We start from the raw sequence: 14,284 nt of genomic DNA on the forward strand, positions 1-14,284 counted from the left end.
TGGACTACTTCCTGAATAAGCTACTCTATGAATCGAACCCCGAATCTTTTGTGGAAGCCTCGAAGGAGAGTAATGTTGTCCACTCTTTGATGAGTATGACAACTGTTTTCTTTTCAATGTTTCCTTTATTAATTATTACAGTAAACAAAGGCAAATAGGGATGACAATGGGTAGGGTATGGGTAGGGTACTATAGTACCCATCCCCATACCCGCGGATTGAAAAAATACCCGTACCCATCCCCATACCCGCGTGGGTAACAACATTTACCCCCGTCCCCATACCCTATGGGTACCTAGGTACCCATACCCGTACCCGTTACCCGCATTTTTACTAAAAATAAATTGATCAATTATAAAATATCATATAATTTTAATAGAATTAAAAAAATTTCAAAGATTTTAATATTGGCTAATGAAAATTATAAACAAAATTATTACTAACCTTATGTTAAAGTTCATATTTATGTTAAATATTCACATTATTTTTATATTATGTTATAAATAAACATTTTTATTAAAAATATGTAATAGTTTAGTAGAGTTTTATTGTTTTAAATTGATTTACATATATTATAATATAATAATATAAATAAAATAAATAAAATAAATAAATATATATTATGCGGGTATGGGGCGGGGTGGGTACTAAGGTACCCGTACCCGCACCCATACCCGTTCATTTTTGCGGGTAATTACCCATACCCGTGCCCGTACCCAAAATGCGGGTTTTTACCCTACCCGTTGTGGGTAATTTTTGCGGGTACCCTCTGGGTATGAGTCAAATTGCCATCCCTAAAGGCAAAATAGTTTTTTTATAAAAAAATAAATAATTAATGCCTTTTTTTTTTAATATTTTGTAGCATAATGATCCCTTAATAGTAGCAAGAGGCTTAGAAGGCATATGTAACACTTGATCTTTAACAGAGACATATTGCAAACTTTGAGATTCTTGTTTCATGTCATTTTCCCCGAGGGAACAAATTCACCTCAGCTCAATATGTTAGTGTTGAGTCAAAGAACTTGATCGTGGGAAATTAAGATAGCATTGTGATGTGATTGTCGCATAGTAAAATATATTTTCTTGTGAGGATGTATGATTCAGTCAAAAGGCAATGACATAATTTGCCAACATGGGGCATCCCAGAAAATCAAATTAAAATTAAAGTTAATAAATTTACAAACTTTTAAGAATTTGACTCTTGATTATTTTATGACATTCATTCCAATGACATAACCCAATCCATTAATTACATGAATCATGGTTACGGGTCGACCCATAAATCCATTTATCTAACCCAATCTATTAATTACATGAATCAATTCATTTGTCGGTGGAATCCGACTAAACTTGATGTATTGACATGTAATCACTTCAGATATTATATTTTACTTTTTAAATTTGTTGATCCAACTCGGTGATGTGATACTTATATTTATAGTATTGTTTTTTTATAAGCACTTATATTTATTATTGTTGCTTTTTTAAGTAAATTATTACTATTTGCTACTATTATTGTTTTAAATAAAAAATAATAATCATAATTGTATAGAATTGAGTTGGTACTACCGCTAGTTTCTCAAACTTTCTCATTTTTTTTTATATCAATGAGGGCTTAACGCTCAACTTTCTCAATTCTTTAATTATTTAAACCTCACAATTTCCTTTACAAAAAAAAAACCCTCACAATTTCTCATAAGTTCTGATCCTTTTTCTTCTACCACAACCCACTGCTCCCTCTAAATCATGAGATTCAACTTCGTCAATGTTATGATTATAGATGAGTGTGTTTTATACAATTTAAGTGTTAAAAATGTGTCACAATTGTATTAAATGGTATGGTATTCCAAGTTTTTTAGAACTTTTTAGAAAATGTATGTTTTTCTATAAAAAATTATTTGTAATTTTATAAACGGCAAATTAGTTGGTTTGGGTCAAGTTTAATAGTAAAAATGCAAGTTTGATGATGAGACAACCTCAACCCATGTGGGCTTAATTCAAGGATAAATCGAATTGTTGTGAGATTGTTCTCTGTTATGCTGAAACGACCTTTCAACATAATAGAGAAAAACAATCACATAGTTTCATTCGACTCAATTTAATGTTTAATTATTTATTCCAAACTTGAATTAGTACTAGTTGATTCTGAATTTAAAATTATTTATTTGATTAAATTTGTAAACATAAGTTGAAATAAAAGAAAAAATTAAAAGAAAAAAAATAAAGAATAATTTTCTCAAAAAACAAAATAAAAATGAGTTTATTGGACATATTCAGTGTAAAATATTTATACATTTAATGTTCTTCTATATCACACAATTAATTTCAAAACAAACGTTCAAAAATAAGATAATGTAGCAAAATAATAGATTTGATTTTTATTTCTGACAAAATAGTAGATTTTTATTGAATATTGACAGATGCATATGTTTTAAATATAAAAAAAAAAAAAAAAAAGTTGAATTAAAAGTGTGCGAAAATTAGGTATAAATATAATAAAGTATCGTGGTTGCGTTGTTAGAAAAACAAAGGAAAAGCAAAAAACGTAGCTGGAATTGAATTTGATGTTATGTTAGATCGCAGCGAACAACAAATACTTTGAATTCAAGTAACATCTCAACTCCTGTTACAACACAACCATCATGCAAACCCAAAGATCTCTCAGAAACCCTTTCCTCTTTGCCTTGATCTCTTTCTATCTGCAATTTCTTTCTGGTATACCTTTTTCTTTCTGTTTTATGTTCATATTGTTCATAATTTCATTGATTAGTTAGTTAGAAATCAATTTTGATTTGTGGGTATTTGTCAATTTCTGATTTTTTGTTTTTTTTCTTCTAGGTTTTTTGTTTATTTGTTAATTGGGATAGTCTGAATAGTTGTTGAATTGTTGTTTAAAGATGAAATTTTTAGATGGTGTTTTGGTTTATGCATGAAATAGTGTTGGAAAGATTCTTTTTTTGTTAGTTTTAGATAGTGGGTATGGTGGAGAATTTGAGATGCAAGTGTTTTAGGTTTGGAAATTTCACTATTTTGTGAGTTTGTTGTGAGATATGTGACTCTGTCTTGGAATTACTTTGATGCCTAAGAGTATCTGTTATGCCAGGTTCTTTACTTGGTTTTTTAGTTAAGAGCTTGTTTGGTTAGTATCACTATCGCCTGTTTTGGGGAAGATGAGAGATATAAGATTGGGTTGGTGTTTAGGGTGGAGGAGTTAATTGATACCTAAGAGCTTTTGTGACACAAGGTTCTTACCAGTTTTTTTGTTATGAACCTGTTTTGTTGAGTATCACTGTTTAGAGGGAGATGAGAGATATAAGATTGGGTTGGTCATAAGGGTGGAAGTAGTTAAGGAGTAGACTGATGAGAAGATCGAGGGTTTGATCCTCACCCCAACATAATGCTAACTACACTAACGTTTGGCATTAAAAAACATTGTAGATAGATTAATGCCAACATGTAACTACAATTCTTGTAAATACTTTGATGCCTAAGAGCATCTGTAACGCTGGGTTCTTTACTTGGTTTTTTAGTTAAGTTGGTGAGTATTGAACTCTGTCTTTGTAATACTTTGATGCCCGATAGCATCTGTGACGCCTGTTCTTACTTGGTTTTTTAGTTAATAACTTGTTTTGGTGAGTATCGCCTGTTTTGGGGAAGATGAGAGATATAAGATTGTGTTGGTGGTTAGGGTGGAGGAGTTAATTGATACCTAAGATAAGAGCCTTTGTGACGCAAGGTTCTTACTAGTTTTTTCTGTTATGAACTTGTTTTGTCGAGTATCGCCGTTTAGAGGGAGATGGGAGATATAAGATTCACTTTGTGATTAGGGTGAAGAAGTTATGGAGTAGTCTGATAAGAAGATGGATGGTTTGATCCTCACCCAGCGTTATGCTAACTACACTAACGTTTGTCATTAAAAAACATTGAAGAGAGATTAATACCAGCCTGCAACTATGATTCTTGTATAATTAGAATCAGTTCTTTTACATTAACAAATAATTTTGTCTATAGTAACAAGATGTTAAAGAATTGAACTTGTGGAGTCACAAGTATTAAAGTTCTTAAAAGGATAAAACAAATTTAACAACTCAATTACATTATCCATGTCAGGCGACCCAATAACTATTAAACGATAACCACCTGTTAAACTATAACAGACCATGACAGCCATCAACAATTGCCAGCATATCACGCAGATAATCTCAGATTTTATATCAGATTTTTCCAGTTGATAAAAGTCTAACCTTGGTTTGCCCCCTTCACTCCTGTTACCTTCATCCAGCATATTATTACTATGCGGTAAAAATGCAAATGCATCTCTTATTCCAAAGGATAGTGTTGACCAGAATTTAATTAAAAAGTCGTAATAGTAAGTGATTTTTAAGTTGATCTCTTTGTGGTGAGTGATTTTTAGGTTGATCTTTGTTGTGATTGTGAGGTGTTTATCTTTAAAAATTGGTTTCATCCAAAACCTTACTCATTCTTTTCTGAAACCACAAGTAAAGTTGCCTTGGTATTCCAGCCACTTGTTGAAATAATAAATAGAAAAAAGTGATGAGAGTGGTTTAATCTACAAGAGAAGAGTCCATGTCCTGCAAGGATATCATTAATCTCGATAGAACAATAGCAGTTGCTTCTCCATGATTATGCTTGTTTCTGAATTAGTAACAATAACTATATGTGTTGAAAGCTTGTGGTTGTTGAGGGCATTACTCTTATTGCGTCTATCTGATTTAATAAGGCGTAACAGGAGGTAATTGTGTCGCATTGCAGATCGACATACCCATAGGAATGAATAAAAAAGTTGTGCTTCAAAATTATTTATGATTTGATTTCTTACTAGACATTTTGTTTCCTTGAAGGCCTAGCCGACAACTCATCTGATTCCAAAAATGAAAATAAAGATGCAAGTGAACATGTTTCAAGTGGTTCTTCTACTGGTCTCAAGATACTTATTGTATTCCTCGGTGTGGTAGCAGTCATAGCATTCAGTGTTTTTCTTTTTAAATTATGGCAAAGGAAGAAGAGAGAAGAACAACATGCTCGTCTTTTGAAGCTGTTTGAAGATGACGATGAACTTGAGGTTGAACTTGGTATGAGGGATTAACAACTTATCTCATTCATTCACACTAGAAAATTTGCACATCGACAAGACCATGCTCTTTTTTCATTCAAACTCCAGTACATGTAATTTTGAAAAGTCTGAATTCGCCGTTAGCTTGTCACCAGTTTGTTCCTCTCATGATTTAGCAAGGGAGATTTAGGCCATTTTGATCACTTATTGATGAGAACAGCTTGAAGCACTTTATATTTTATCATTGTATAATCATTTTGTAAATCATATATGTTGATTCTATTCTACTTAATAAGAGGATATCAATCAAAAGTTTGTCTAAGGTGATACTGATAACACAATGGCTTCAAATTCTATTCCTTTTATATGGTGCTGTACAAATATGATCACATTTGATTTCCTTTTTGTAGTATAGACTAAAATACTAAAATGGTTATGTTACTCTTCTGCTATTAGACAAGATCCGGATTCTATGCAGTCAATGTCTGCGTGCAGTCTGTGTAGTCATTGATTCTAGACGGTCCATAATAAAGGGATATTCCGATTTTATAAAATATGAAGTTTTGGTCAATTTTTTTTAAACTGTCCGATTGGAACGCCCCACGGTCAATAAGCGGTTACTGCACTGACCCATGTAGAGGGTATTTGAATTGCCTTCTATGCTCCTAGAACTCTGGCAGTGAAATCAGTGGAACACTTGATGTGGAATGAACTCACATGTCCGAAAAAAGTTGAAAAGAAAGGTGAAATAATAAAGTGTAAAAAGGTAAATGCAAAATATGCAAAATGGGTAGAATTGAAATATTGGATGGTTTGTAGGTGGGAAGATATACGAGATAAAATGAGTAAATCATCAAATTAATGTTTAATTTTGTATGACAGCTCTGAAATAAATCTCTGATTTTATGAATATTTTAAAGTTAAGATCAAATTGAAGTTTTTTGCTCACAAGTATTGGTCGAGGTGTTTCTCGATAAGGTAAAAACTATATTTTGGTGGTGGTTGAAGTCTAACAAAAAAAAATTTATTTGCGATTTGAAAGTGTGTTGGTTTAACTCATTGCTTTATCTAGGTGTGTGTCTGTTGCTTTGTCTAGGTGTCTGTTTTGATTAGAAAAGTTTGATTTTATGCGTTATTTTATGCCTTATTTTAAATCTTTTGTTATAAACTTCGAGTATTTTTATTGTTAAGTACACCGGGATCAATACACTAATTAAGCCTAATATCTATTGGGCTCATTGTTTAACATTTTCAAGTATTCTAAAAAATAAAATAAAAAATTTGATTGTTTAATATTTTATTTTTTGTCAAAAAAAAAAAATATTATGTAAATTTACTAGAAAAGTTTCGCGTTTCTCTGGCATCATCATCATCTTGTTCATTTCTCACACACACACAGCAATTACATCTCGACCTTTCAGGTACGCAATCTTTCTCTCAAATATCTATCTGTTAATTCCTTCATTATGTTGTAATTTGATTCTGAAGCTATGTTTCTGTATCTTGTAATTGATCTTATTGTGTAAATAAATGTCTTAATTTCTTCAATGATGCCTTTAAAGCTCTTTTAGTGTCGCAACAGAAAATTATATTCAAATCAATTTTGTTATGTTGGATTGTAGGTATATTGAATTATTGATTAATGTTTTAGTTTCTGGAAAGATCTTGAAATGTTTGCCACACACAACACAATATAGGGTTGTCGAATATTAATTAAGGGCCTGTTTGGATTAATAGTTTATTTGTTGTAGTAGCTTATAGCACAAGCGTATAAGCTTACGTAAGCTATTTTTATTTCAAACGAGAAAATAAAGATACATTGTTTTTATATATGCTATGTGTTGTTTTCATAAGCTATATTGGAGAACTTATGAAAATAAGCTTAAGTCAAAAAAAAAAAACTTATGAAAATAAGCTGAATTTTTTTTATGAAAATTGTCATAATTAGAGATATAGAAGGTTGTTAGATTTGTGGTTTTTCTAAAAACTTGGGATCTTGTAGCACTTGATTCGGGAATTATGGAGAGGTTTAAAAGGTTCTTTACTAGCTCAATCTAACTCTTTCTGGTAGTGGATATTCTGAACAAAAACATGATTATTTTTTCAGTCCTAGTCTACTTCCAAACACATGTGGCTATGATGTTAATAGCGGCGCTATAGCGTAGCGTTAGACCACCTCTCTGCTATGCTATAAGGCTGCTTTCCGCTACCGCTATAGCATTCCTCCTTACCGCTATAGCATTTCTGAGGATCTGCGCTACGCGCCGCTATCTGACATTAACAACATAGACAGGTGGTTTTTGTAACACAAGAGTCATTAGTAGCTGTATATAAAGTTAAGAGTTTAATGGGCTCACTGTGTCTTTGTTGTGGATCTTCAGGTCGATTCTCTATCATGATAGTTTGAAGGGTAGTAGTTTGATAAATAAATAGAAGCGATTTTTCTCATTATCCAAAGTCAATTTGCAAGTACACATCTGGAAAATAAAATACACATTTTGTGTCGTCTGGAAGTATACTTTCTAACAAATTATTTTTTTTTCATCTGAAAGTTTACTTCTGGACATCTGTAGTCTAGAAATAGGAGGGTGGGTAAAGTAGCTCTCAAGTAAAGTTAAGAATTTAATGGGCTCAATCTTTAGAATTTAAAGTAGCTCTCAAATAAGGGTTATTTATGGTTTTAGTCACTGACCTTTGAACTAATTTTGATTTTAGTCCCTTGACATTTTTTTCTTCAGAAGAAAAGATGGGTTTCATAATGGAGTTTGCTGAGAACTTGGTATTGAAACTGATGGAAGATCCAAAGGAAAGAGATCGTAGATTTAGGGAACATGTGTATAAGACGAAGGACAGATGTGCAAAGACGAAAGAGATGTGGAGTTACCCTATGCGACCATATGGGTTTTGGACATTCGAGCGCCACAATTCTCAGCTTGCTTGGGATGCACAAATTAGCCAAGTTGCTGGTCGAAGAGACCCTTATGATGATATCCTTCAACACTACCCTGCCACACCTAAATGAGGTTATTGTTCTTCAAATCCCTAATATATATTATTATCTCTTGTGTGAAATTTGTGAATGCAAAAGGGCTATTTTAGGTGTTGTTCTCATTGATGATATTCTATTTGTTCATTTGAGCGTTAAACACTCTGCTTGGATTAACTTATTTGAGCCTGTTTACTAGCATAAATAACCAGTTGTAGGACCATTAGGGAGAGTTTATGTAATGAGTTTACAATGTGTCCATAAGCTATTTTCAGCTTATTTCCATATGCTCTTCAGAATAGCTTATACAAACAGCTTATAGCTTGTATGAATACGATTTGGCTTTATTTTATCTTGTTATAGAAATAGTTTATACATAAACTCTTTTTTTTTTACCGTAACATAAACTCTTTTATCATATGTGCTTATGCTATAAGTGCTAAATTATTTTGTTTACTCAAACAAGGATTTGGTTGTTTGAATGAGAGTTGATGGTGAAACTTTGCATATATCATATCAAATTCTATTAGTTATTGACTTTAAGATAGATGCATTGTTTTCTTAATTTCTCTCTTTTTCCTTTTAACTAACGATAACATGTATGATAATTTTATACTGCTTTGAATTGTTCCTTTATTGCAATGCCATTTTGGACACCAGCATAGTTTTCCTATATATTTGCCTTAATTTATGAATCATTTTTTTGTGTGAGAATTTATAAATCTATTTCAATCATAGTATGTTGAAAGTTTAATGAGGAGGGTTTAGTTTTAGTCAGAATTGTAATACCTTTGTTATGCTCATGCATTGTCTTCTGTACTCATATTTGGTTTTTTGTTTTGTGTTTTTATTGCAGTGGTGTTGAACTTGTCTCAACGAACAAGCATTGTTAGTGAAAAAGTAGGAATTTGATATCCTTCATTGTTTAATCTTCTGTCTGGTTGCATGTTGAATTGACCACCCCGGGTTTGTAATGAGTATATTGGTGTTTCAAATAAAGTTTCCATAGAACTATGGTGTTATATTAGACTTTTGTCCATTGAAAAATGAGAAATTAAATTATTTCCCAATAACTTTTCCTGGCTTTCTATCTGTTTTATGGGTGTTTCATCTCCCTATTTTGGAATGACAAATGTTAGTAACTTAGCATGTTAGTATATACTAGTGTTTCATCTCTCGTCGAGATAGAACCCTCATCCTTCTTATCACTTCACTCCTTACCTCGAATCCTCAACCTTTTAATTTTATCACTTCACTCCTTACCTCGCTCCATCACAATCGCTAAGCCGTCTTTATATCCTCAACCTATTTACATAGTCTTAGATAGACACAAACATTTAGACACAAAATTTTGGTTAATGCTTTCCTATTTTTTTTGTCGGGCTTAGGAGTTAAGACAAAGCAAGTAGTATATTCATTGATTTTACAAGTATCAATTTAAATTTTCTAAATTATAACAAGTTCAGAAAATAGAATCTGAACCAGTAAAATATAAAGTTTGGAATGTAGATTCCAAACTACTGGCAAGCTTGAACACAAAAGCATGCATATTTGTGCTTAAACCTATTTTTCCTGTTACAAAAAAAATGTAAGTTTTAAATACTAATGTCTGGTTTAGATTCTATTTTCCAAACTAGTTCGGGTTCTATTTTCTAAACTGCAACAAGCAAAATCTGTTTTCAGAACTAAAATTTGGTTTTAAAAAATAGAATCCAAACCATTCTCAAAGGGCAAAAACGGAACTTTAGAGGCCTAAGAGTAACATGGGAGGTTAAAGTGCAAAATTAAAATCCATCTATGGTCAATGAAACTGGCCCTAATTTTTCCCAGAATTTAAGAATGGCCATATATATTGTTAATTTGTACATGTTTTACAAAATCTAGCTCTATTTGACCTGCTCATTGAACATGTCAAAAAATGTTCCAATCAGTCTAGCTCAGGCATATTCTGTCCTAAAGAAGTTTCAAAAACACATTTTATACACATTGTACATACACTCATATAGCAAGAATAAATAGCCTTATTAATGGTATATAAAATTAATATAAGCGTATTAAAATAGAGGAGTGTAATCCAGAATAGAAAAGATCTTCAATCCATAACATGCGATATCAACACAGAATAACAATAAGTGCACAGTAGTCGCGGCATTTATTTATACACAAAGTACTAAGAAAAGCAGCAAGATGTCACGATTCAAAAGAAAAATTAAACTTTTTGAAACTTTGAAGTGGCTATGATCACAGAATGGTACATCCGCCGCCACCTCGGTTGCGGAGTTCTTCATGAGCCTTATCAAGATGCTCTCTTAGTTTTCGTATTTCTTCGTCTGATTTCTTTTGAGCTATCTTTGCACCAGCTTCTGCTTTTAGTCTTGCAATGTGCTCTTCTGCCAATTGTTTCTCAAGCCTTGTAGTTGCCTCCTTCAACTTTGACTCAATCTACAAAACCATATAATTGATCAAATACAAGTACTAAGGGAAATATTCAACTACGTATGTAAGATACTATATCATATCCTGCAATGTGAATACTATTCAGGAGTTGGGATCTTCTAAACAGAGTCCAAGTTTAGAACAAACAAGAAGAATGCATTAGATAAGAAATAAAGAATGACATTGTCATTTATTTGCTGTATTCTTAGCAACAGCTTTTCCATTCTACTTTCATATGTTAGGACTCCAATTCATGTGTGATGTGTTGCCAATTCTTTTTAAATTATGTTCAAATATATTTCATTCGCACCTTTCCCCACCTAACAAGATCCAAAACTTCAACCTCAATCTTATTTTTTCTACTCAAATAGCAGTTGTTATAATACAAACCCTTAAAATCAGAGGCTCATCTACCCACCCCAACTTTATCAAATTCTAAAAATTTATGCCTTTTGATCCCTAATGCATATTTCAAATATATCAAACTATACTGTAAATGTGTCCTCTATGGTCTCAACTTAAAAGTCAATTCATATTGTTAGATATTCAAGTTTGACATCAATTAGGAAGGAGTTGAGTAAGGACTATATGAATAAAAAAACAACATATATTCAACAATTCGAGTCCATGATTTTTATGATCAAGATGTGATGTCAAACTTGGTTTTACAATTTGATGCTTAAATCCATTGATCAATATCTACTTGCATATTTAATTTCCCTGACCTCCTAATAACTGCTGCAGAAGTATATATGACTAAGTGTTATAAAGTTCAATCCATAATGCTTCAAGCCCAAAAGGCTATATTGTGTGATCTCAGATTAGGCATGAAAAGAATTGTAGAGGTGTGGGAAAAAGAGAAGCAGAAGAATGGTGTATAAAGGTGCAATAAGAATTTTAAAAATAAAATAAAATTTAAAGTGTCACCATGTTAAACTTTCAGAAAATTAAGTTAAACATCAAGATGAAATGATGATGGATATTGGAAAGGTACCATCTCAGTAATTTGTTTTAGCTGGTCATCATATGATTGTTGCATAAGCTTTTTAAACCCTGATATTTGTGCTTCTGAGTATCCTTCCATGGAATCAACCTTCCTTTGATCACGGTGCAGTTTCATTGCTCCTTTCTGCAATCAAAAGATGAATTCACTTATATCATGACACGTTTCCAAGATTTAAGAAACAAGATTGTGAAATTTGCAAAATCTCTACCTTTAATTCAGTAAATAACTCATCTGTATAAGGACGCCCATCATTGTTTGATACTACCGTGTTTACAAAAGAGAGAAGTCGTTGAACTTGTTCAGATTGCTTCTTTTCATCCTTTGTCTTGTTGTCAAAGAGAACACAACGATTCCCACACAAAGTAAGGAATTCCTACAATATATTTGAAGTCGATTAAAGATTACCAATGGTTTACCATTTAAGGATTTATTAACCAGAAAAGTAAACAATAGAAACAGCCTTTAAAGTCTCTGAAAGAAATAAAGATTAAAAAATCTAATAAACAGAAAGAAATAGCAGTTAATCTAAACTATAATACAAATAAAACCTTTAAAGTCTCTGGACATTCACGGCCCAAATAATCGTCCAGTGTCTCGTCATTATCTTCTAAATCATCTCCTCCCGTGAAGACCACAATCATGTAGTCAACAATTTTGCTTCCAAATAATGTTCGCAAACTACGCAGAGCATTTTCTTCTTCCTCACTAAATCGTGATCTAACAGATAACACTACAAGGATAGCATGGATACCGTCCTTAGCAAAGTCAATGCACTTGACTATTTCTTTCCCAATAAACTCAGATTCAATAGAAACGTCAAATAATCCTGTAAAAAAACTTTTAAGGTTAAAGGGATACACAAACTTTTCAAGAAGCGTAAGGAAACAGTTAAGCAATCACAATCCCAACATGTTTCATAACTCAAAGAAAACAATGGTTAGTACTTGCTTCATGTTATATAAATCAATGCAATTGACATTCCAAAAAACATTACGATAAGAATATTAGTGCATTATTAAAAAATACGTTTCCAAATTTATAACATCCCTGTGAATTTTTTCCAATAGTGCAGGTTGAGGTTAAGAAAATAGGTTCCACACATCAAATTTCATTCCGATCTCACAAAATCTACTTTCCCAACGTCCCAACCTCTCTTTTGAGAATGAAAAACATAGGAATGTGAAAGTTAATTTAATTTTCGGTACAAAAAATATTTAAACTCTTGTAACAAACATGAAAATCATCTCCTTTTTTTGTAAAGGGTTTTATGACAAGTTATCCCTTATTTAAGAGATCTAATAAAGAAAGTGCTAAGACCCTTTTTTCAGTGCCCCAAATTGGGGTTTAACCTCCCTTCAAAACAAGGCGAAAGATAACACTTCCTTTACCTGGAGTGTCAATAACATTGACAATCAGTCCACCATTATTCAACTCAGCTGTCTGCATTTCACAAGAGGCGGTAACACCGGACGAGCTAGCCCTTGACTTAAAGACCTTATCTCCAAGAATACTATTACCAGTTGCACTCTTCCCATTGCCAGTACGTCCAACTAAAACCACTGTCCGAACCTCCTTAGATAATATCGGAACCTCACTAGCTGTCGATGAGGACGACGCAAATTCCCAATCATCTTCAACATAACTTCCCCCCATCATAAACTCAACTCACTGAAGAAAACCAAATTGGTTAAAAAAAAAAAAAAAACCTAAAGTCACTAAACAATATGGAAAATTCAAGTATCAAGAAGATGCATAAATAGTAACTAGTCAATCAATATTCAAATCAAGCCAATAAACAACTTATTTGCAGCTTATAGCACAAACACTTATCATGATTAGCTTTAAGTATGACCTTACATAAGCTATATTAATAGAAAAAAGATAAATTGATTTTACATAAGCTGTTTTCATAAGCTATATTGGAAAACTTATGAAAATAAGCTTAAAAAAAAAAAAAACTTACTAAAATTATCATAAGCTGTTTTCATAAGTTCTTCCGAACAATATCACAAAACTTATGCCAGTAAACTCAAATAATGCAATCCAAACAAACCCTAAATAACAAACTAAACTAAAATTTGTTGAATCGAGAGTTTGTTGCAGGGTTTATAGCTACACTGAACAAACAGGATAAACCCTAAAAACATATTACAAACACAAATTGCAAATTGAATTCATATAGTTAAGCCAAATCGTTACAGGAATATCAAAAGACACATACCTAGGTTATGTAGATTATGAGATATTGAAAGATAGGAAAAACAAATTGATTAATAAAAGATAGAAAATTGAACTATAACAATGATGAAATCGAAGAATTGGTATGAAGAAAAGAAGGTAGAATTGAAGTTTGTTGTTCTAACCTGAAAGGAGAAAGCGTTTTCGGAACGAAGCAAGGAAGAAGTGAAAGAGTGAAGAAAACAAAACCCAAGCAACACGAAAACTAAACACTACCGTCTCCAATAATGGTGTAGTAACTAATAGGTACTCAAGATACTTATTAGATACTATTATTGGAGTACAACAGATTTTAGTATTAAATAGGTACTACTTCTTAAATAAACATTCTCTCTCATAGTACTTAATAGAATTTGTGTGATCTATTTATAAAGATGTTGAGTTATTGATGAGATGTTGAGTTATTTGTGGGACCTGTTTAGAATTTTTTAAGAAATGCTGGGTTTGAGAGATTGAGTGCTTATTAGGTACTATTATTAAAAAATTATAAATGAATGATATATACACGTGGAACCCACTTAGGTACTCAAAATTAGAATTCTCCA

The 14,284-nt window shown here is 32.1% G+C and overlaps 3 protein-coding genes across 5 annotated transcripts; 2 read left to right on the forward strand and 1 right to left on the reverse strand.

Moving 5' to 3' along the window:
• The first annotated feature begins 2,491 nt into the window (after nt 1-2,491).
• On the forward strand, nt 2,492-5,395 carry LOC123921767. Its single transcript, XM_045974435.1, has 2 exons — nt 2,492-2,714; nt 4,862-5,395. Exons 1-2 carry the CDS (start codon nt 2,642-2,644, stop codon nt 5,104-5,106), a joined length of 318 nt encoding a protein of 105 aa, XP_045830391.1. The 5' UTR covers nt 2,492-2,641; the 3' UTR covers nt 5,107-5,395.
• A 962-nt stretch (nt 5,396-6,357) lies between these two features.
• Nucleotides 6,358-8,095, forward strand: LOC123921768. Of its 3 annotated transcripts, none has more exons than XM_045974436.1 (2): nt 6,358-6,494; nt 7,812-8,095. In XM_045974436.1, the coding sequence occupies exon 2, from the start codon at nt 7,820-7,822 to the stop codon at nt 8,093-8,095; it is 276 nt and encodes a 91-aa protein (XP_045830392.1). In that variant the 5' UTR covers nt 6,358-6,494; nt 7,812-7,819. The 3 variants fall into 3 exon arrangements, with proteins under 3 accessions (XP_045830392.1, XP_045830393.1, XP_045830394.1); XM_045974437.1 differs by having other exon boundaries at nt 6,401-6,494; nt 7,789-8,095; XM_045974438.1 differs by having other exon boundaries at nt 6,416-6,487; nt 7,806-8,095.
• Nucleotides 8,096-10,062: 1,967 nt separating this feature from the next.
• On the reverse strand, nt 10,063-13,994 carry LOC123921764 (immune-associated nucleotide-binding protein 9-like). The gene is made up of 6 exons (XM_045974432.1): nt 13,865-13,994; nt 12,890-13,169; nt 12,050-12,327; nt 11,710-11,874; nt 11,490-11,624; nt 10,063-10,501 (listed from the first exon to the last, which is right to left on the reverse strand). The coding sequence occupies exons 2-6, from the start codon at nt 13,155-13,157 to the stop codon at nt 10,301-10,303; spliced, it is 1,047 nt and encodes a 348-aa protein (XP_045830388.1). The 5' UTR covers nt 13,158-13,169; nt 13,865-13,994; the 3' UTR covers nt 10,063-10,300.
• Nucleotides 13,995-14,284: the final 290 nt, after the last annotated feature.

This window comes from Trifolium pratense, linkage group LG4, assembly GCF_020283565.1.
Source record: "Trifolium pratense cultivar HEN17-A07 linkage group LG4, ARS_RC_1.1, whole genome shotgun sequence".
Classification (NCBI taxonomy): Eukaryota; Viridiplantae; Streptophyta; class Magnoliopsida; order Fabales; family Fabaceae; genus Trifolium; species Trifolium pratense.